Raw genomic sequence first — 23929 nt, 5'->3', positions numbered from 1 at the left:
CTCTCTTTTTTTAAGGATGTAATGTTTGGCTTTTTTAATTTACAAAGAGCTCAAACGAATGAATACTTTATTATTAATCTATTATTGCTATTAAATTTTCTCTTCAAAATCCTTTATTCACTGTTTTTAGGAGAGAGGTCCAACAGTACATCCAAAATATTTCATCATCTGAGAATCTTAAAGCTCAGTGACCTTGTTTCAACTTTTTAACTCATTTCATTCAAGTTTTCTGTTCTGTTTTTATATGTATATATAGGCTATATGAAACCTCTATGTATAGGCCCATGTATATATATGTATTAAATATGGATTTTATTATCATTTAATTGTATGTCACTTTTACATTTTTGCTATGTACTTGTATTTTTTATACCTTGGCATTACATTTTTTTTTAAATAAAAATAAGGTGGATTGAGGATATTTTTTCCATATAAAGATAAAAGTGTGTGGAAAATGCTGAGGTGCAATAGGTGACTGTCTACAATTAATTTCTTTATTATGCGGGTTGAAAGTCTCCTCATATCCTGATAGCAATCACAGTGTTAAGCGGTCGAACACACACACACCATCTCTAAAAAAATCAGGTACGCCAATATATTTTTATTACAAAATATTATTTACTGATCAATAATAGTTAATAAACAATAACAGCCATTATACAAGAATACATTATACAAGAATAATAATAATAATAATCACAATACAGATTATATCAAATCTGCTTCACAGTATCAATCAAAAGAACTTAACAGTGTTTGTTTATTACTGGAAAAAACAAACATCCAATTTTGGTGGAGCTGATCAATGGTATGATGGGTCATTTAATCTGAATATCCCCAACTGAGCAAGCCAAAGGCAACAGTGGCAAGGAACCGAAAAACTCCATCAAGTGACCCGATGGAGAAAAAAAAACCTTGGGAGAACCCAGGCTCAGTCGGGGGCCAGTTCTCCTCTGGCGTTTATCAACTAGAGGACAAATTTACAGTAACTGGAAGATAAAAAAAAAAAATTATATGAATGCCTGCTAAATAAATGTGTCTTTAGTCTAGTCGATCGCAGGGCGAGCAGCAGTGAAGCAGTGTCTCGCTCTACAACCAACAACCAAACGCTCCAGCCGTATTTGCAGTTCCAGCCGTATAATGGCTTGAGACGCGTCTGACCAACAGTCCGAGTTGTAATTATGGTTTAAAATAGAATAAAAGAAAGAAATAAGGAAATGCAAAGCTAATACGAGGGTTAGACAGCCACGACGCAACCAAACTCACAGCCGGCAGCGAGGAGAATAGCAAACAGACGAGCCGACGATTCAGTCAAAGTACAAAAGGTTAAAAAAATCTGTAAAGCAGCCGAAGACTGAAACTCTGGATCCAGTGCAGGATCTGTGGAGAGCAGCTTTCACACGAACTAAGAGACCAATCCTTCCTCACACTCCTCTTCATGGCTTATTCTGGGACCCCAAACAAACAAACAAGGTTACAGTCATAGATTACAATCAGAAGTAAAATCTTTCAACTGAAAAGTGAGTTTAATCTTCTAAATCATTAGTAGCTGATCTCAGACTCATTACCGTAAACCATTGATGCTGAAGGATTTTCCTCAAATAAATGCGTTGTCTTGGGCTTTCCTTCAGGAGGGATCGGATCAGGAGGCAGCATTCTGTGCAGAGCGATAGAAGCGAGTCCGATTATTACCTTCAACTTTACACCGGCTGTCTGTGTGTTAAGCTGGAAGATTACACTATTCTATAAAGTACGCTCAGAAAACCTGAACAAATGCTTGTATTCTCCAATATCTATCTTTTGCTGTAACTTTCTCATAATGTCTTTGTTTTGTGTGATTTAAATGACAGTTGTTGTGATGAACGCCATCTTACCGTTGGACAAGCGCGGCTTAGACCAGACGTCTTCTTCTATCCTTCGCCTGTCTCGTGCTTCTGGAAGGCGTCCACACACCAGCAGGAATAAGAGCACTCCCAGAGACCACACCGTCGCTGGTTTGCCGTGGTACTTGCCCTCTGTGAGGTACTCAGGCGGGCGGTAGTCGCGAGTGCCTGCAGGAAGAAGAGTCGTCTGATGGGTGAATACCAGAGCGTGTGCTCAAAACATCTGGTGTGTTTCATTTCAGAAACGCTCCTCAAATGTGAGATATGGTTTATATGACACCGACTGAACCCAAACTACAGGATTGATTGACGATTCATACCACAGAATGTTTCATAGCCAGAGTCCCGCAGGAGATCCCCGCACCCGAAGTCGATCAGTTTGACCTCCAGAGTTTCGGTGTTGATCAGCAGGTTCTCCAGCTTAATATCCCGGTGAAACACTCCACGGCGACAGCACACGTGAGCCGCCACTGTTGCCTGCGCCATAATAACCCGCGCTGTGTCCTCATGTAGGATTCCTTCGTGATCGTTCCAGTACTCCCACAGATCTGTACAGGGTTCGGGACGCTCCAAGACCATGATGTATCGGTCCGGCTGGTCCTGCCAGTCCAGCAGCTCGATGATCTCGGAGACTTTGGGGCCGCTGTTAGCAAGGGTCAACAGGCCGACCTCTAATGGGACGGGTGCGGGATGACCAGGCTGGAACAAAGATCATTGTTATATGAAGGTGTTGTCATTATCTTTACATACTTTCATTTCAGAAACACACAGTGAGTGTAGCCGACTTACAATGTGGATGTATTTCGTGTCCTTCGGCTTACTGGCGATTTTCACCGCCACCTGATCGACCGAAAAAACAGCGTTACATTTCTAACGTCAAATGCAGTAAATAGTGGGAAATATCCACAAAAAGACTTGAAATTGTTGAATTGTGAGCAAATGCTCACATACCTGAAGGCCGTCCTCCAAGCGTTTGGCTTCATAAACAGAGCCGAACGATCCCTCACCAAGCATTCTGCCCATCTCATACCGCCTCAAAATGCCGTCTGCAAAAAGACGATTGGTTTTAGTGTCATGGACAGCCGTGAGTTTAATGCTTGAGGTCACGGCCGTCACTCACCCTCCGCTGTCGCGTCCGCTCTGTCGCTGTGAGCCGGTGCTGGACGGACTGGACTGTGGTGGACTGGAGCTGGAGGGGTTTGAACCCGCTGAAGACCAGGATCCTCTGCTTTACAAAATAAAAGTTCTGTTTAAATATTTAAGACATACTTTGATCAAACGTTTGGATTTTGATACAGGTGTGAGTTTGTGACATTAATGGCACTTCATCCGAGGGAACAGAAAAATCCCCTTCATTAATTAATTAAGTTTCCATTAACGGATCCTCATATCTGGCTGAAAATGATGCAGACTTTCTGATGTACAGAGCACTAATAAACAGAGCATTTCTAACCCATTGTCAACTGGTGCGACTGGATTTACCCTCAGCGTGTCTCTCACTAATGGTTGCAGTGGTCTGATCCTCCACTCTCGACCCCTGACCTGAGCCACTGCTGTGAAGAGAGAGATGCTCTCCAGAACTCCAGTGGAGAGACAGCAGATCTACACTACTCTTCTTCCTCGCTCTCTCCTGACTAGCACTTTCCTCACTAACAGGCTGATGATTTACACAGAGCACACACAAGAGATTTGACCTTCATTTCTTCCCAGATCACAATAAACAAAGAACATTTCAAACATGTGCACAAAAAGATGTCAACATCTTCCAAATGTTAATATACATATTCAAATTCATTTGTAGCTGATTAGGGCCAATACCTTAAAGCATTCCTGGAGAAGAGCTGGAGCTGGAGGGGTTTGAACCCGCTGATCTTCAACACCACTGGATACAGCGTCCTGAAGACCATGATCCTCTAAAGCAGGAATATCACACACAAGCATGTTTCAAACTAATCATAATTATTAAACATTGGATACTCAAATTATGGCTATTCTTGAAATTTGTACCCAATCCTTGTTTAAATATGTTATGATGTGTCTTGGAATAAAAAATAAATCTGATTATCGGCTTGATCAAACTTCAGTTGTATTTTGATATAATGTGGTGTGGTCATATATGGTAATTAATGACACTCCAGTGATAATATTCTCCAATGGTCATTTGATTTACCCTCAGCTCTTCTCTCAGGTATCGCTGCAGTTCTCCGGTCTGGGATGATGCCGCTCCAGTCACAGGAATGAGGCTTCACCAAACTCTCCATTCTCCTCCTCTTCCTCATTGGCTCCTCCTCTTCCTCTGTCTAGGGGGACCATATTTTGATTAGCAAAAACCAGCAAACAGATACTCAAAGTTTACTCAAAGATGCCTTATTAATTTCAATACATTGAAAGTAGGCTATTCCTCATCTGTATTAAATAGAAAATTGTTACATTACAAGACACAAATTCAGATTGGCTTCTCAGAGGTTACTCAACGTTTTATTATGACAGGTTTCAAAAATAACGAAATGTCTGTTCTGTACAAAAGTAAATATATAAATAATAAATAATTAAAAGAAATACCTCCAAATCGAACAAAAATATCTTTCACAAACTTACCAAAAAGAACTAACAAAATATATTTATATATCTTTAGTTTTCTTAATCTTTATCCTGTTTTTCTTCCTCATCCTCTTTGTTTGCCGATCTACATTTTGCTGTAGAGCTGATCTTTCCCAGCAGTTTTTTGAAAAGCGGGACATTTTCATCACTTTATAAAGAACAGCCAGGAGGGCCAGGACAGGACGTGAAAACAGGACTGTTGGTCACCCTACCTTTGCCTTTGCTCTGCGAGAGTCTTGAGGAGAAGTGGACGGACGTCCATCATCTGGGCTCTGCTGGCTGTCTCTCTGCCACTCTCTCTTCCTGTGAGCCGGACCTGTGGACACAGAAACAAACTCACAAGACAGAGATGTTAAAGATCCATGAATAAGCTCCTGGCTCTGAGTCCGGGTCGGGCCTGCCATCCTCCTGCAAACAAGAGCAATACAATTTAAAAAACAATACAATAAAATACAATGAAATACCCCACCTCAGTAATACCCCACCCAAAATACTCAGAAACACCCCACCCCAAAAAATAAATAAAAATAAAATAAATAAACAATAATAAATAAAACAAAACTCCAAAATTCCCTCAAAAATAAGAAAAGAACAATCAAATTAAAGCGTCCTCTGAAATAATATTAAATAAAAATAAATAAAACGATGTAGCGTTAGCTAGGATATCCGATCTCCTTCTAGAATAAAAGTCTCTTCTCTGAAATCCTCCAAACAGCTTCAAAATCTCAAGTTCAGCACAAGAAAATTTTCAGCAAAAGTCTCTGAAATCGCCTCGACTCTCAACCAACCAACAGCGATCAAAGTGTTAATATTTGCATTCAAAATTCATAAGACGCGTCGCCATAGCAACTCAAATGCTCAAATGCACGCACGCGGACCCGAACAGTAGCACCTCAATGGATTTCATGTTCCGCAGTGAGGACCATCTCGACCCGAAAGCCGCGCGCGTGAGCAGAGCGCGTGCTTGAATTTAAATATTAAATAAAAATATAACAAGTGAAATATTATTAGCTCCAAAATGCATGTTTAAAATTAAATTCTTAAAGCATGAAATAAGGCTACCAAAAATCTGTGAATTGTTTGATGTGGCTATATTATCAGTAATAAAATAATAATTTAAAAATGTAATAATTAAAAAAAGTATCAGACATTAGAAAGCTATTCCCGCAGAACCGGAGGCTGCAGTTTCAGGACCCCAGTTCTAGGACCGCAGTTTCAGGACCGTAGTTTTCTGTTTCAATACCGAACTGGATCACAATACACTAATTTAACACCTTTCGCAGAAGATTATTGTTGTTCAACATTCATTATTCATTAAAGCATCACACTCGTACTTATTTGAACTGGACAAACTGCATCATTGGAAAGATATAAGACTCCCGTTTCGATAGTTGACCAGTTTATAAAACTGGTTTGCAGTGACATTCATTTATTAATTTATGACAGGAGAGCAAAATTATTAATCTGTAGCCTAAAGTTCACTATTTTGAATAGAAATCATCACTCATAAAGCAGTCATTCATTCATTCATTTGTGAAACTGAATGGGCCAGTAAAAATAAGCAACAAAAAAAAAACATGCAAGCTCAATGAGAAAGACACAGATGGTTGCTATTAGCTAATATGAAACGCAAAGCAGCAGCTTGTTTGTGCCGCAGAAAAGCGCTGTTCTGCCCATTGTCATGGTATATAATCGCCATCTAGCGGACATTTGCAGTATTGCAGTTGGTATTTTTCCTGTACATGCGCACTTGCAATGTTGATTTATTAGTTCTGCAGCAGTTCAACGTGCAGCATACTGTAAAATCACGTGCACTATCGAGACGAAGGTCTCACCTGCGTCATCCTAAACAAGATAAGATTTCTTTAGGCAATCCTCAGTTTCTTTAGGCCTGAACCACAGTACCGACTGCAGTCCATCTTGGGACACACGGGTAACCAATCCCAGAAGGCCTAAACATGTCACGATTCTCCTTCTCTACGCTACACACCATCACTGACCAGACCAGAGCCGACAAAGTTGAGGAATTACACATTTATTTACAAAAAAAAAAAACATTTAGTGGTTATTTGAGAAGCATTTAACATACAGCAACAGTCATATTCGGCCATGTTCACAGTAAAAGCATAACATCAGCAATTGATGTATTAGTTTTTAAAAAATCACAGCTCAAAACTACTCATTGAAATAACAGAGGTCAGTGTTAGTGCCAAGTGTTTCCCTCCACGGACGTACTTTTTCAGGTGTGTTAAGCTGAGAAACACGAATCCTTTAAAGACCTCCAATATCCCTTCACTTGAAGCAACATTATTTTCTCCAACATGAATAAAAGCACATTCAAGATCCCTGGGAGCGACCGAACAGGTAATACAGAGACATTTTATTGGCAGTGAGGGCTGGGGAAATGCTCATGTGACTGATTTAAAGTAGAGATTGCTACAATACTACAAGAGATCATTCACATATAATCACGTTTAAAGAAGAAATGTAATTGTACCTCAGTCCTTAAATGATCCGAGACCATATATATATATATAAATGACATAGGCATGAGATTTGTGGCTAGGTGCACCTCACAAAACCTATAAAGATCATGTTCAGGTCATATTTCTGTATGGACTGTATTTTTTAAATTACAAAAACACAATATAGTGTGTGTATATATACACATATACATATATATATATATATATATATATTTATTTCAGTCCATCAGTAGTGGTGAGAATCTAATCTAATGAGAATAAATAGAATTACAAAAGAAAAAGTTCAAGATGCATACAGTAATGAGACATTGGAGGGTAATGTGTTTAATCATGACAACGCAAATCATCGTTTCTTTTTCTCTCTCTCTTCTTCCGATGTGAAATATGAGTTTTTGAGAAAACGTCTGGTTCTAGTACTAATCAAACAATCTGTCCCTTGAAAGCAATGAAATGTGATATACCTGACAAAATTTTGGCTTCTAGTACAAATGCTGTATGTAGAACTGCCACTCACGTCTCATGAGAAGCATGTGTGTGTGTGTGTGTGTGTGTGGGTTCTGTCCCGGGAGAGAGAGATGTGCCGTGTCGGTAGAGGACGGGATGGACCGTACGCCTGATGAAGAACTGTAGTTCCCCGTTGGACACACCCCTGTGGTGTGTGAGGCACGTGGCGTGATGGGCGGATTGGCTTGTGTAGTTGTGGCTCAGTGCTGGACAGATTTAATGACCCACTCTGCACTGGGGTTGAGCTCCAGGAGCGCTTTGATGTACGTCTCTTCATCCAGACATCTCTCCTCTACACAAACACACACACACACGTCAGATGAGTGCCACTTCAGAGTGCCTGTGCACATTCCTTGTTCCTTGATTGTAATGTTTCATATTTGAAACTAACCAACACATTCATTTAACATCTTTGACCTTCGAGAACTGAAGCCTACCTTTGAGAGGTTATTTATGATGATTATTAAGAACAATTCTGCTTAAAGTCCCCCTGTGGTAAAATCCAGCTTTTAATGTTGTTTATGTGTCTATATGTGGTGTTTTTATACGCTTTAAGACTCACCGTGTGTAAATTCATAAGTGGACAGCATTGCTGAGTATTTTCTGTTTTAAGAGCATATTGCAGGTAAAAAAAATCTAAATTTATAGATAACCTTTAAAATACCACATGAAAAGTTAATGCAGGAGAATCTAGTTCCTACATTATTTTTCTATGCATTGACTCGTTGGGTCCTCTAACCTGCAATATGCCCTTTAAAACTGCAGTGAACCAACACGGTTTGTGTTTCTGACGTCACTAACGACCAATCAGATCAATGTTTGATCATCAACCAGTGGATCTCTGAGTGAGTGAGTGGAGGCGGAGCTCATCTGCATATTCATAGAACCGCGCATACTAAATGAGGCAAGGGTGTCGAATTACATTCAAGATATTTTATGCATGAAGATTTTTTTTTTCACAGGAAAAAACTTTAAATATGTAATTTTGGTGATCAGAGATGAGTTTTAAGAGCTACAATTATAGACTACAGGGACTTTAAGTTTTGGGTAACACTTTACAATAAGGTTCGTTAGTTAATATTAGTTAACTACATTAGTTAATATGAACTAATAATGAATAGCACATATACAGCATTTGTTAATCTTTGTTAATGTTATTTTCAACATTTACTAATACTTGATTAAAATCTTGCTAACATTAATTAATGCACCGTGAACTAACATGAACAAATGATGAACAAATCCAGTAACAAATGTATTGCTCATGGTTAGTGCATGTTAGTAAATACATTTACTAATGTTAACTAATGAACCTTATTGTAAAGTGTTACCAAGTTTTGTCTATTGAGAAACGTTTTGGGAACTACACATATTTGTAACTCTTTGCTGGAAAACAGCAGTAAGAAAGTAATTTATCCTTAAAGGAGTAGTTCACTTTAAAAAAAACTTTTGCTGATAATTTACTCACCCCCATGTCATCCAAGATGTCCATGTCTTTCTTTCTTCAGTCGAAAAGAAATTAAGGTTTTTGATGAAAACATTCCAGGATTTTCTCCATATAATGGACTTCAATGGGAACCAAACGGTTCAAGGTCCAAATGACAGTTTCAGTGCAAACTGTTCAAAGGGCTTTAAACGACACCAGACGATGAATAAGGGTCTTATCAAGTGAAACGATCGCTCATTTAATAAATAAATAACAAAGTTTACGTTTTAAAAGCTCAAATGCTCGCTTTGCTCTGTTCTGTGAACCGCATTTGTGACTCTCCTGTTCGAATTCCTTCATCAAAATGAACGAATCTTTTTTCAAGTCATTTTTTAAATGAGCGATCGTTTCGCTTGATAAGACCCTTATTCATCGTCTGGAGTCGTTTAAAGCCCTTTGAACACTCTTTTGGACCTTGAACCGTTTGGTTCCCATTGAAGTCCATTATATGGAGAAAAATCCTGGAATATTTTCATCAAAAATCGTAATTTCTTTTCGACTGAAGAAAGAAAGACATGGACATCTTGGATGACATCGGGGTGAATAAATTATCAGCAAAAGTTTTTTTAAAAGTGAACTAATCCTTTAAGAATGTTTTGTTAATCCGGCCCCTGGTTTTACAATCAAACTGAATGTATTAATCTTAGCAAGTGTGTGTGGATAAGACCCATACGCAGCTGTGTGTTCATCTGCAGGCTCTGATTGGCCTTCAGCAGTGTGTGCTGAGATACTCACTGATGTTTCCTCCCATCTCATAGAGACACAGATCCTCTCTCCTCACAGACACACACCTGTAACACACGTCGCAGTCAGTCTCGCTGAGCACAGCACACGAGGCGGTGTACGGCTGTCTGACGGAGTGTGTTTGCTCACCTCTCCTGGCTGAGGAAGCGTGCCAGCACATCCGAGGCCTTCAAATCCTCCGTCAGCTGAACGGCCATGGACACCATGGAGAACTGCGGCGCCTGAACCCGTATGAAGCCTCCGTCAGCCTGAACACACACACACACATCTGCACTACAGCCAAACATGTACTCCAGTAACACACACACTCAGCCCAGACTGCCCAGTCACAAGCCTGACGTGTGGAATAAAAACACTTGTTTTTATTCAACCTTTAGATCAAATATAATAATAATAATAATAAAAAGTTTGTATATGTTTTTGTTGAGTACGGAGGCGTATTGCATTCACTTGAAGAAAAAAAATCTACTCTGTTTTTCTGAATTAACGAGTTAATTTTTCATGAGAAATTTTTTTTTTGCTCTGTTTTTCTGAATTAATGAGTTAATTTTTAATGCATTTTTTTGCTCTGTTTTTCTGAATTAATGAATTAATTCAGAAAAACAGCAAAAATAAATTTTCTCATGAAAAATTAACTCATTAATTCAGAAAAACAGAGCAAAAACTTTTTTTCTCATGAAAATTTAACTCATTAATTCAGAAAAACAGAGCAAATTTTTTTTTCTCATGAAAAATTAACTCGTTAATTCAGAAAAACAGAGCAAACATTTTTTTTCTCATGAAAAATTAACTTGTTAATTCAGAAAAACAGAGCAAAAAAAATTTTCTCATGAAAATTTAACTCATTAATTCAGAAAAACAGAGCAAACATTTTTTTTCTCATGAAAATTAACTCGTTAATTCAGAAAAACAGAGCAAAAAATTTTTTCTCATGAAAATTTAACTCGTTAATTCAGAAAAACAGCAAAAAAAAAATTTCTCATGAAAATTTAACTCATTAATTCAGAAAAACAGAGCAAATTTTTTTTCTCATGAAAAATTAACTCGTTAATTCAGAAAAACAAAGCAAACGTTTTTTTTCTCATGAAAAATTAACTCATTAATTCAGAAAAACAGAGCAAACATTTTTTTTCTCATGAAAAATTAACTCATTAATTCAGAAAAACAGAGCAAATTTTTTTTTCTCATTAAAAATTAACTCGTTAATTCAGAAAAACAGAGCAAAAAAATTTTTTCTCATGAAAAATTAACTCGTTAATTCAGAAAAACAGCTAATTTTTTTTCTCATGAAAAATTAACTCGTTAATTCAGAAAAACAGCAAAAAAAAAATTCTCATGAAAAATTAAATCATTAATTCAGAAAAACAGAGCAAATTTTTTTTTTCTCATGAAAAATTAACTCGTTAATTCAGAAAAACAGAGTAGATTTTTTTTCTTCAAGTGAATGCATTACGCCTCCGTAGTTGAGTGCCATATTTGATCCATCAGCTTTTCTGGCTCATGCAGTCAGAGAGAAACAGCGACTCGAACTGAGCACATATATGCACTTTGCTGCAGATGCTGATGTTCAAATGCATAGAAACAGTCAATTCTGAGATGTTTAGCAGATATTTCCATAAAATGCATATAAATATTAACATCTGACAATAATATGTCTTAGTAGATCAAAGATTTGATCATTTGGAAATATGCATATAAATGATGATACAGTATCTGCAGGATCTGTTGTGTGTATAGAAACAACACCCTTTGAGAGCTTTAAATCCAGTGCAATAATAACCAGACTGCACTGCTCTGACAGTCCCAGCATGCACTTGTGCTGTGCGTCCACTGGGTGTCAGAGTGGAGCCGTGCGTTTCAGTCACTCACTTTCTCAAACTCTGATTCATTCAGCTGGGTGGAAACACTGACAGACACACACACACTGACACACACTGTCAACATTGAACATTGAAAATAAGGGACATTTCCCAGAATCCATCCCCAAAATAAGGGATTTGTTTTACACGATTCTTACCCGCAAACTTTAAAAATAAAGCACTAATCACTAAAAGTCTAAAGAGTTTATAACTAGCTGACATAGACAATGACAGTGTGTCATTTAAAGAAAAAAAAAAATCCACATTTGGATTAGCGGTGTGTTGCTTTTGCCTTTACGACAACAATTTCAACTGTCATCACACATCTTCCAAAATCCACAATACAGGGAAGTGTGCTGTCTGTTTATTTCAATAACATTTACACACTTTGTGTAGCTTTAAAGAGCCTATATTTAGCCTGATGGTGGACCGTCACTCAGGACACACACTCTGTTGGTATTAGAGCCAGACCGATATATCGGCCGATATTAGGCATTTTCCAAAATATCGGTATCGGCAGTTATAAATGGACGATAAATGAATATTTCAAAAATAAAATAAAAACGGACGAAACACGCTTTAATCATCTCTCCTCGGCCTGTTATATTGAAAATGTATGTTTTACAATTTGCAATATGACGTTATCTATTGCTAATCATAGACTAGCTAACCACAAAGCTAGCTAATGCTACTATCATCAGTGGAAGGCCGCTAACGTTAACATTAATGAGCTTGGAAACCACAATGAACTTTTTCTGCCTAAATAAAGTAATGATTACTGTATTTATAACTAGCATATCTCTAGTTACAGTCCCTGCATTGTAAAATGTAAGTTATACTTGCGAGGAGTGAACATTTAGACATAGAGAAAAAGTATCAAACGTATCTTGTGCAGAAAAGTTAGCTTTTCTTTTACACGTGTGTGAAATACAACAATATTTAATAAAAAATAAAATATCGGCCGATATATCGGAATATCGGATTTTAAAACCCAAAAATATTTGTATCGGTATCGGCCTTCAAAATCCTTTATCGGTCGGGCTGTAGTTGTTATTCTAGCCTATCGTGTATCTTTATATCCTCCTGAGGCCCAAAACGTTTTTTTTTCTTCTTTATGTAATCACATTGTTAAGAGCATAAGAAACAAATGGAAAAAAAAGAAGATATTTTATTCATGTTATGCTATGACCTCTGTAGTGGACACCAGGACTCGATTGTTGAATTGAAATTATAAATATAGGCAAAAATAATGGCAATATTTACATGTATTATTATTATTATTATTTGTTTAAATTACATTGATATCTGAATTGATGTCAAAACCTAGACTTTCAAACATCAAAATGTAATTTATTAATATGTATTTGTGTACAAAATGACATATAAACATCGTTTCCTATAGTTTTTTGCCTGGAAACGCTTTCAAAGCGTGTCGCGAGAAAAATAGGCGTCGGTTCTATTTCTAGCTTGCACGTGTTTTCTGCGTTTTCCGTCAGAGCGTAAAAATACGGGATACTAAATACTAAAACGGGAATACAGCGGGAAAATAGCTAAAATACGTGAGAAACCTGGAAACAACGAGAGAGTTGACGGCTATGTCACGCACACACACACACACACACACACCTGCAGAAGTCTCGCTATACTTCAGTTCACTGCAGTGTTTGTGTGATGTACCTCGTTGCTTTTCTCCTGTTTGTCGGAGGCTCTCTCGCGGTCGTAGGCCATCTTCTTCAGGAGCTTCTTCACCGCTCGGTCTCGGTTCATCTTCCTCTGGTTCTCCGTGTTATGCTTGCGCACCTGATTCAGGATGAACTTGGGAATCTGAGACACAAAAAACACTCGTTGTGATCTTCAAACTTTTGTTAGTCGGACAAAAACTGAACAAGAACTCGCTCTTCGCGCCTATAGATTTTGGCTTGCTTAGATGGAGACATTTAATATTCAACTCTATTATTGATCTGCATCGACACCATTATGACAATGATATCATGGTTTTCTCCAGAGTGGCTACATAAATATATATATATATATATATATATATATATATATATTAGGGCTGTGCAAAAATTAATTGCGATTAATTGCATCCAAAATAAAAGTCTGTGTTTACATAATATATTTGTGTGTGCTGTATATAATTATTTTGTATATATAAATACCTATGCATGCATGTATATATTTAAGAATTATTTGCGATTAAATTCTGTATATATATATATATATAAATACATAATCTATATTATATAAATATAAATATTTTATATACGACACATTTTAACACATTTTAAATGTGTTAAAATGTTAACACAACACATTTTCTTAAATATATATGCATGTGTGTGTATTTATATGTACAAAATAATTATACACAGTGCACCCATATATTATGTAAACACAGACTTTTATTTTGGATGCGATTAATCGCAATTAATTTTTGCACAGCCCTAAATATACATATATACACACACACACACACACACATATATATATATATATATATATATATATATATATACACTACCGGTCAAAAGTTTTAGATCGGTAAGATTTTTTTATGTTTTTAAAAGAAGGCTCTTCTGCTCACCAACCAAGGCTGCAATTATTTGATAAAAAATACACACAAAAAAACAGTAATATTGTGAAATATTATTACAATTTAAAACAGCGGTTTTCTATGTGAATATATAGTGAAGTGTAATTTATTCCAGTGATCAAAGCTGAATTTTCAACATCATTACTCCAGTCTTCAGTGTCACATGATCCTTCAGAAATCATTCTAATATGCTGATTTTATGCTCAAAAAACATAAATTATTATTTTCGATGTTGAAAACACTCGTGTGCCATTTCCCCCCCCCAAAATTCTATGATGAATAGAAAGTTCAAAAGAACAACATTTATTTAAAATTAGGGCTGTGCAAAAATTAATTGCGATTAATCGCATCCAAAATAAAAGTCTGTGTTTATATAATATATTTGTGTGTGCTGTATATGTAAATACCTATGCATGCATGTATATATTTAAGAATTATTTGTGCTTAAATTCTGTATATATATATATATAAATACATAATCTATATTATAGAAATACAAATATTTTATATATGAATAACACATTTTCTTAAATATATACATGCATGTGTGTGTATTTATATATACAAAATAATTATATACAACACACACAAATATATTATGTAAACACATAGACTTTTATTTTGGATGTGATTAATCGCAATTAATTTTTGCACAGCCCTATTTAAAATATAATCTTTTCTAACATTATAAATGTCTTTACTGTAACTTTTGATCAATTTACCTCATCCTTGATGAATAAAAGTATTTTCTAATTTCTTCTCCCCCCCCCCCCCCACTTCACTATATATTCACATAGAAAACCGCTGTTTTAAATTGTAATAATATTTCACAATATTACTGTTTTTTTGTTGTTGTATTTTTTATCAAATAATTGTAGCCTTGGTGAGCAGAAGAGCCTTCTTTTAAAAACATAAAAACAATCTTACCGATCTAAACCTTATGACCGGTAGTGTATATATATGCTAACTAAATTAATAACTTTTTTACAACTAAAATGACCCATCACTGAACTGTGATTGTGACGCTATAATCTTATTATTCTCCTGTTATCTCTGTAAAGCTGCTATGAAACACTCTGACTTGAGATTTTACATTTCCCACGTCATTTTGCTTCTCAAGCTAATGAATCTTGATTTTCAACTGTTGTTTAGCGCGAGGCGTGCGGTGTGACGCACCGTCCAGAGCAGGTTCTGGTAGCGGATCAGCAGCCGGACGATGTTGGCGGTGCCGGCGGCCATGGCGAACTCCTGCTGTTCGCTGATCTTACTGCGGAAGCCCTTACACATGAAGATGTTGGGCGCCATCACCACCGCCACGTTGTTCAGGGTCATCTTGTTCCTGTCCTTGCGGTCGATCACGCGCTGGAAGAACTCCATCAGAGCCTGGAAGACAGAGCACTCGGGTTCAGTCCGGCGAGGGGAAGATCACAGTGTCGGCCCAGATCCGGTACGTGTGTCCGTGACGTGAGTGTGTGTGCGGGCGTACCTTGAGAGTGTGTCTGTTGGGCTCTGGCAGCAGGAGCACCAGCAGATTGAGCGCCTGTAGCTGCTGTTTCTTAGTGGGAAGCTCTGCTCACAACACACACAATCACAACCATCAGTTACACACACACACCCACAGCAGAGCTTTGTGTTTCCCTAGCTCTGTGATACAGCACTCTAGAGTCTCGTCATGTTTATGTATACAGCACTTTATACTGTAGATTGCTGTAAAGCAGCAGTTTTACTGTATTAACCCTCAGGTGCTCTTCGTTTCGGAGTCACACTTGTAATCTTTCCGGTCAAAAGTGACCGGACACCTAAAAATTAAATTTCCTCCATCCCAGTAAAACCAATGCAATTTATTTTTGTTCTATAATATTTATTCTTTTTAATTTAGTATTTTGAGACAATTTGATTGAATTTATTAATATTTATGCAATATTTTTGTTCTATTTTTGCCATGGAAAATATATATATTTTATATATTATATATATAATATTTTTTTTTTCCAAAAAATATTAATGCAGTATTTTAGTTTAATATAGAGTCTAGGCCTTCAGGAAAAAAATATATATTTTTTTTTTGAAGAAAATTAGCACCATCTGGTTACAGTACAGAGAAAAAGCGTAGAACCACTAAATGGCATGTACAGCTCTCTATGGAGAGGCATGTGAATTCCCCAGATGTTTATGAACACATTTTTTTTTTTTTTTTTTTGGTGGATTTGAATATATAGTTGAAACAATGTCAAAAAAACGATTTTTTATTTTTTAAAAAAAGTAAAAAAAAAAATAAATAAAAATTTGTGAATTTTTGTGTTTTTGTCAATTTCCCATTCATTTCCTATGGGGGTCATTTTTGACCAAAAACCACAAGTGTGACTATTTTTTTTAAGACTACTTAGCAAGCTCAGATCATGACCTCATTTTTTTGTGTGTTCACATACCCAATGCAATAAAAGTCACCAAGTTTCATAACACTCCGATGAAGCTGTGATTTTTAAAAATTCAAAACATACTTTTTGTAATCCAAATGTATTGGTGTGTATGTGTATGCAAGTGTGTTTGTATGTGTGTGTGTGTTGGTGGGTGTGTCTGTTTTGCACTCTAGATGTTGTAGAGTGTCACCCCTTTCCTGCGGTCTACTTTTTTTTAGAATTGTGGCCGATTTTTAGATTGCACGTACAAAAATTCTAAGGATTTTTTTTTTTGTCAATTTCCCATTCATTTCCTATGGGTCTTCATTTTTGACCGAAGACCACGAGTGTGACTATTTTTTTAACAACCACTTAGCATGCTTGGATCATGACCTCAATTTTTTTGTGTGTTCACATACATAATGCCATAAAAGTCACGAAGTTTCGTAACATTGCGATGAAGCTGTGATTTTAAAAAATTCAAAACATACTTTTTGTAATCCAAATGTATTGGTGTGTATGTGTATGCAAGTGTGTTTGTATGTGTGCGTGCGTGTGGGTGTGTCTGTTTTGCACTCTAGATGTTGTAGAGTGTCCCCCCTTTCCTGTGGTGTACTTTTTTTTAGAATTGTGGCCGATTTGTAGATTGCACGTACAAAAATTCAGAGAATTTTTGTGTTTTTGTCAATTTCCCATTCATTTCCTATGGTCGGTCATTTTTGACCGAAGACCACAAGTGTGACTATTTTTTTAACAACCACTTAGCATGCTTGGATCATGACCTCAATTTTTTTGTGTGTTCACATACATAATGCCATAGAAGTCACCAAGTTTCATAACACTCCGATAAAGCTGTGATTTTAAAAAATTCAAAACAGAAAAATTTTCTGTCAAAAATGACCAAAGAGCACCTGAGGGTTAAACATGAAAAACAGTGTCAGTCTCAATTAAAGCTTCAGTTTCTACTATAGAGCGGTTCTCCGGGCGTTGTGTGTTCATGCTCACTCACTCAGCACGGAGGTGAAGGCGGTGAAGTACTGGACGGTCAGCAGGGGGTACGGCAGCTCTCGGATGAACAGCTTCAGGAGACTCGCCGCGTCGTGCTGCTTCAGGCTCTCCCATGGAAACAGGCCTTCGTAAAACTTGTGTTCCAGTTCCTGACACACGGCCTGGGAAACACACACGCAAATGTGTTACAACCATGCACATGACCACAGAAATAACTCAGAAATAACCCTCACCTTCACTCTGGTGGCGGCTCCAGGTATCCGGAGGACTCCCTCCGTGTCCAAACCCTGCTCCTCGATGTGGGAGATCAGCTGAGAAATGAAGTCAGTCGCATCAGTGCTAATCACAAACTGTGCACTAGCGCTCAAACGAGTGGGGGTGCTACCATTTCTAATGTTCCTCACAATGCTTGATTTATTTGATCAAACATTTGTGAAATATTATGTGATCAAAGCTGAATGTTCAGTCACATGATCCTTCAGAAATCAAAGAGCAGCATTCATTTGAAATAGAAATCTTTCGTAACTTTATAAATGTCTTTACAGTCACAATTTAATAATTTTTTTTATATCAGTCGATATCGATAATTATCACGATATTTGTCAAATATTTATTTTTTTCAAGTTTAAAGGCAGATTTTTGCAAATAAGTGAAAGTTGTATAAACCAGAGTGTTAATTGTGTTTTTAAACTACTATTTATATTTATGTTCATTAACAAAAACAGTAACATCTGTTTTTTTTTTCTTACGTAACAACCACATTTTTATTTGGTAAAAAGTAATATTCTGACTGTTTGAGTTGTATTCAAATTAACCATTGGTCATTCAGTATCATGCATTTAGATCATGATAACCACAGATAAAACCAGGTATAGCTTATTAACTTAACGGAATAGCTCCTCACTATTATGGCATAACTTTATGGTTTCTGTATTTTTTGTATGAAAAACAATAGCCTAAAAGTTGAATACATTATTAAATACTGTACTTATATTCCATTAGTAATAATACATTGTCTACATTAGTAATATTATACAATTCAATATGTATATCCCACATTTCATGGTGCAGTTAATATTACCAGGCTAACCTCACAGTAAATCCATGGTAGGCTATAGTGATGGGATTTATGGCTCTTTGAGGGGATCCGGATCTTGGCGATCCGTTCCTTTCAAAGAGCCGTTCAAAAGAATGGCTCTTTTGGCTCTTTTTAAATACTTAGTATAATCACTGGGAGGAATGATGAGGTGAGATTTGTAGTCAAATAATTCAAACTCAGATATCACGCATCAATATCTGAGTTTGAATTATTCTGAAATATTGATTATTACCTCATTTGTCACGTGTGGGCTATATTTCAAAGGGTTGCACAACATCCCTCTGCTTAGAATGTGACGTCACTATTTTGTATTTACCTTTAGTACAAAGTGAGTGTATGTGTAAAGCTGTTGACTTATGTTTTTCATACAATACCACAAGAACATTTTGATAAAAAACAAAAAATATTTAAAGTTGTAAATATATACTGTAGATACAATAACATTAACATGAACACAAAATGCAATGTAAATAAATACAAGCAGTTCCTTACTTTATGGCTTTTTAAAAAAAAAAAACTGGAGTAACCATGTGATGGCGGCGTGCACAAGTTTTGGCTCCGCTCCTACCCAATGACACAGGCACGTAGGGTTATAAAAGATAACGTAAAATATGCACGCGCGTGCACAACTATCACCCCTGCGCTGGGCGCCCCTTCCCCTGTAACTGAGGAGGTAATTTATGTGCATCTGTGTAAAACACGCATAGGAAAAAAAGAACGACAGAAAGAACGGCTCCCCTCCTGCCGCGACTCGGCTCCCATCGTTCATGTTTATGAGCCGTTCAAAAGAATCGGTTCGTTCGCGAACGTCACAACTCTAGTAGGCTAAATGGATTCAGTATCAATTCAGATTCTGACTGTATCGTTGCACGCAGTGTTTCTCCTTTTTGTCAGCGTTGTTTCATCTGCTTTTAAACTGGTTTAAACTTGACATTTATGTTCTTCGCTGAACTCAAGCGCTTCTCACTGGATCTCGTGAGCAAAACGATCGCGTCTGCGTGAGCTCGCGCTCCGCTCAATGCACTGCCATTTTGGACTTTGACCCGAGCGGATAAATGCTCCGTGTGGCGCGCGCGGTTTAAATGAGTTTCGTTCCGCTTTTGACGCATAAACATTATCGAACATTTATCGACCTATTGATACCGTTTTATCGAGGAAAATTATATCGCGATAATTATCGTTATCGTTTTATCGCCCAGCCCTAGTAGTGACCCCAGACTTCTGAACGGTAGCATACACAACACAAACACAGCTCTCGTCACATGACAGTGTCGTCCCGGGCTTCTCATCTGGCAGATGTGTGTACACAGTTGTAACATTCAGATTTGTTGTGTCATGTACAAAATATTAAAATAATGCCGTGTAAATCATAGCACGTGTGTAAGTTTCGGTCACACTTTAATTTTGGGTCCAATTCTCACAATTAACAACGACTTTTGCTACAAATTCCTACTTACTGCGTATTAATAGTTAGTAAAGTAGCTGTTAAGCTTAGGTATTGGGTGGATTACGGGATGTAGAATATGGTCATGCAACAATATGTGTTTTATAAGTACTAATATCCTAGTAATATGCATGCTTAACTAGTTAATAGAGAGAATTGGACCCTAAACTAAAGTGTACCCTGTGTGTCTCATCTCCCGGGATGTCATGGTGTCTGCTAGCGCCCCGTCATGCTCTTACATGCTGCAGTATGAGAGGCACTTTGGTTCCTGGGATCCTCCGCTGGTCCTGATCCAGGAGCGTAGAGAGAGGAACGCCAAACAATCCCGACTCTACGGATGACACCACAAGATGTCTCGTTCAAATGTGTTCTCAGACCTTACCGTTCATATTCAAGATACACAGAGTTTCCTACACACATATCGGAGGCACTGACCTCTCACTTTGACCTTGAGCGCTTTATGGGCCTTCACCTCGATTCCACACGTGTCGAACAGAGCGCTCATCTCGATAAGGACCAGTCTGTGAACTTTCCTCATGTCCTCAGCGGAGAGATCGCCTACTTTAGTCTGCCCCGTCTTATCCTGAGACACTCTGAAGTCCTGCGAGCGAGAGAACGAGTGAATGGAGGGATACAGTAGACACATGCTGTCCGGTCTCTAATCATGCTCTAATTCAATGGGGTCCAACGGGGCGAAGGTCCAGATGTGGGTTTCAGTCTCGACACGATCCTGCCGAGGAATAGGAGTCTGATCTAAACAAACCGGCGGACATTTTAATAACGAAATAAACACTTTTTAACCACAAATGCTCGTCTCACACTAGCTCTGTGATGCGACACACATTCGATAGTCACGCGTGTTCCGGTTCAAAAATTCATCTCATTTTCTCCTCCAACTTAAAAATTCGGTCCGACATCATTGGTTTACCTTTATCATTTATTTGTAATGGCGTTTGACTTAGTCTTTGTAAACACAATAGGAGTTCTGTACCTCCGGCTATGTTCAACATGATTATATAATGTGTGTCGCATCACAGATCTAGTGCAAGATGAGCATTTGTGGTTAAAAGTATATAAATGTTTGTTTTGCTATAAAATGATGATGGTTTGTCTAGATCAGACTCTTATTCCTCAGCTGGAGCGTGTCTGAAACTCACATCTGGACCCGTTGGACCCCATTGAAGACACTATATGAAGGTTTCGTTTTCCTCATTTATTTCGACTGAAGAAAGAAAGACATGGACATCTTGGATGACGAGGAGGCGAGTAAATTATCAGGAGATTATAATTCTGCCTTTAATACTAGTAGAAGTAAATCAAGAGTTCATATGCAAAAGCCTCTAAGTGCCATTTGAAATTTTCTTCTAGAATGATCATTTTGATCAAGCTTGTGTATTTAAGTTCAGTGATTTCACTTAAATGGCAATTATAATTACCTATTAATTGTTATTTAAGTGAAATTACTGAACTTAAATATACAAGTTTGACAAAAATCATCATTAAAGAAGAAAATTTCAAATGGCATTTAGAGGCTTTTGCATCTGAACTCTTCAAATATAACAGTTCTAGTGACGCAGTTCCCCAGTCTGACCAGCAGAGGTCACTGTCACTCAATAAGAGCACAGATGCACATGAGAGGCTTTAAATCTCTAATTTGACATTTTTGCAATCTAAAAATATAATATATCAACTTTATCCTCAGGCAACCAGTCAGAGCGAGTAGCACTGGCCCAGCACACACGACTGCGCTCGACTCACGGGTAACCTGTCGTCGGCCTCGCTCTGGGGCTGGGTGACCTTCAACCCTTCTTTGTAGATAAGCGCTTGCTCGGAGAACGACACCTCCAGGTTAATGTCCGTCTCGGCGTCAGCATCAGGCCCCGCCCCGTTACCTAACCAAACCATAAACACACACAGTAACATTTCATGCAGTGTGAAACTATGACAAACATTTATGGGCAAAAACACACGAGTGTCCTCACGTCACTCTTTGCTGATTAAACTAAATCAGGCTAGTCAAAGTCCAGCGATCAGACACGTCATTATTTGGCAGTCGTTGTTTTACCATCTCGACTCTATGCCGATGTCCTGAGGGGTTAAAGGCGCTTTAACGGGTGGTGTCTGATGAACGAGTGCTGCGTTTAACCCTGCATTATGAGCAAAGTAGTAGTAGTGTCAAAAAAGCAGAGCTAGCACGTCACGGCGAGTTGGTTAGCAACAGACAACACCCAATCATTAACTAAACGGTGTCTATTTTACGCTGCAAAGATATTCACTGGCTCTGATTAGTTGGCAAACGCCTTCAGGGATGAGATTATGAAGCTTTTGTGGTAGAACTGTATGTTTCAGTGGACATCTTGTGTCCTCAACTGATGTTATTAACATTGTAAATAAGTATGTTTACAAATGTAGAGTGTGAAATCTCTAAACCTGACAGCCAGGGTAAAGTATGAACACTGTAAAACAAGATAGCCCAGCACTAAAAATGACTTTCAGAATTGTCATAGGCTTCCGAGAAATGACTTTACAACACCTCTGTCGTGTTTATTTCCACTGGCCTATTGGTGATTACACTCAGAAAGAAAAAAAAAATCCCTGATATTCTGCATGTTTTATAAGAAGCAGAATGTTTCATTTCTTTATTTATTTCTATTTCCAGCATTTTCTGTGTGTGTGTGTTGCTGTGTGTCATTTCGACTCACTCTGTTAATGAAATGTTAAAGGCATTTTGAGTAACGCTATGAAACACGAGCTTTAACTTATGACACATACCCATTCCTTCCACTTCCAGTTTCCCGCTCCCACTTCTGTCTGTGGATTCGGCCTCGTCCTGCTGTGTCAGAAAAAGAGAGTGACGCACAACAAGACAATGAAGCAAACTGTTGTTACGTTCAAAACAAACTTGTTCATCAATATATGAGCAATTAACACAGGGATCCAAAAGTGTAAGATTCTGCATTTGTAGGAGACTAATGCAGTGACACTGATCATGTGATCTCTCTAGCAGAGATTGGAGCAAGTCACACATGCTCAAGACACAGACCAAGCAAGTCAAGTCAGCAGCTAATAAATATTCATCAATTTTAAAGGGATAGTTCACTTAGAAATTAATTTTTGATATGTTTTATCTTCCCTCAAGGGCATCCAAGATGTAGGTGTCTTTGTTTCCACAGTATTTTCAATTTTGACATTTTTCAGTCAAACCGTTGTTGTCTATCAGTCATACACTGGAGGCTAAGGGGGTCCACCAAAGAGCATGCACAGAGAAGTCCAAATTAAACATGATTTAATGACTCGTAAATGTAAGTACACACTGATGGCCTAAGACACGAAACGAGCGGTTTGTGTGAGAAAACCAACAGTATTTATATGGTTTTTACCTCGTGTAATCCAAGTGATCTGAATCAGTTGTTCAATGTCCGACTGAAGCGAACTGAATCAGTTCAATGTTACGCCGGAAGTGATCGCTTGCGTGTGACGTCACTCAATATTTACACAGAGATTTCGGAAGTTTTACCTTTTACTAAACATATTTAGATATACCGAAATCGTCTTTCATTGCGGTTTCCCGTATATCTAAATATGTTCAGTGAAAGGTAAAACTTCTGAAATCTCTGTATAAACAAAGAGTGACGTCGGCGCGCAAGCGATCACTTCCGACGCATGCGCAGACCGTCATGGCTATGATTACACGAGGTAAAACGATATAAATACTGTTGGTTTTCTCACACAAACCGCTCGTTTCGTGTCTTAGGCCATCAATGTGTACTTACATTTACGAGTCAGTAAATCATGTTTAATTTGGACTTCTCTGTGCTGC

The 23929-nt window shown here is 37.7% G+C and overlaps 2 protein-coding genes across 5 annotated transcripts in view; both read right to left on the bottom strand.

Annotated features, from left to right (window-relative positions):
• Positions 1-774: 774 nt before the first annotated feature.
• On the bottom strand, positions 775-3108 carry LOC120474095 (serine/threonine-protein kinase pim-3). 2 transcript variants are annotated; one of them, XM_039664284.2, is made up of 7 exons: positions 3004-3104; positions 2835-2929; positions 2673-2723; positions 2204-2582; positions 1875-2051; positions 1569-1657; positions 775-1448 (listed from the first exon to the last, which is right to left on the bottom strand). In XM_039664284.2, the coding sequence occupies exons 2-7, from the start codon at positions 2904-2906 to the stop codon at positions 1437-1439; spliced, it is 780 nt and encodes a 259-aa protein (XP_039520218.2). In that variant the 5' UTR covers positions 2907-2929; positions 3004-3104; the 3' UTR covers positions 775-1436. The 2 variants fall into 2 exon arrangements, with proteins under 2 accessions (XP_039520218.2, XP_088974433.1); XM_089118307.1 differs by lacking the exon at positions 775-1448 and having other exon boundaries at positions 1527-1657; positions 3004-3108.
• Positions 3109-7355: 4247 nt separating this feature from the next.
• arhgap18 (Rho GTPase activating protein 18) overlaps positions 7356-23929 on the bottom strand; it is a 40409-nt gene continuing 23835 nt past the window's right edge. For 2 of the 3 annotated variants that reach the window (XM_039664281.2, XM_089118306.1), the window contains exons 4-15: positions 22882-22942; positions 21868-22001; positions 20545-20710; positions 20349-20440; positions 17800-17877; positions 17568-17727; positions 15646-15728; positions 15336-15542; positions 13241-13387; positions 9834-9952; positions 9696-9751; positions 7356-7766 (exon numbers count right to left, since the gene is read on the bottom strand). In XM_039664281.2, the coding sequence (XP_039520215.2) occupies positions 7675-7766; positions 9696-9751; positions 9834-9952; positions 13241-13387; positions 15336-15542; positions 15646-15728; positions 17568-17727; positions 17800-17877; positions 20349-20440; positions 20545-20710; positions 21868-22001; positions 22882-22942 (1395 nt within the window). In that variant the 3' untranslated portion in view covers positions 7356-7674. The remainder of the gene's footprint in view (positions 7767-9695; positions 9752-9833; positions 9953-13240; positions 13388-15335; positions 15543-15645; positions 15729-17567; positions 17728-17799; positions 17878-20348; positions 20441-20544; positions 20711-21867; positions 22002-22881; positions 22943-23929) is intronic. The other variant, XM_039664282.2, reaches the window with a different exon arrangement.

The sequence above is a fragment of the Pimephales promelas genome, chromosome 13, assembly GCF_988280905.1.
Source record: "Pimephales promelas chromosome 13, fPimPro1.hap1.1, whole genome shotgun sequence".
NCBI classification, from domain to species: domain Eukaryota; kingdom Metazoa; phylum Chordata; class Actinopteri; order Cypriniformes; family Leuciscidae; genus Pimephales; species Pimephales promelas.
Note: the sequence above shows the minus strand (reverse complement) of the source record. Positions and strands in the feature narration are given on the sequence as shown.

Excerpts from the sequence above, each read along its gene's own strand:
- LOC120474095 (XM_089118307.1), bottom strand. The coding sequence starts at position 2,906 with ATGGGCAGAATGCTTGGTGAGGGATCGTTCGGCTCTGTTTATGAAGCC. Across the intron at positions 2,724-2,834 it reads GCTTGGAGGACGGCCTTCAG|GTGGCGGTGAAAATCGCCAG; the intron begins GTATGTGAGCAT and ends TCGGTCGATCAG. Across the intron at positions 2,052-2,203 it reads TGGCTATGAAACATTCTGTG|GCACTCGCGACTACCGCCCG; the intron begins GTATGAATCGTC and ends TTCTTCCTGCAG.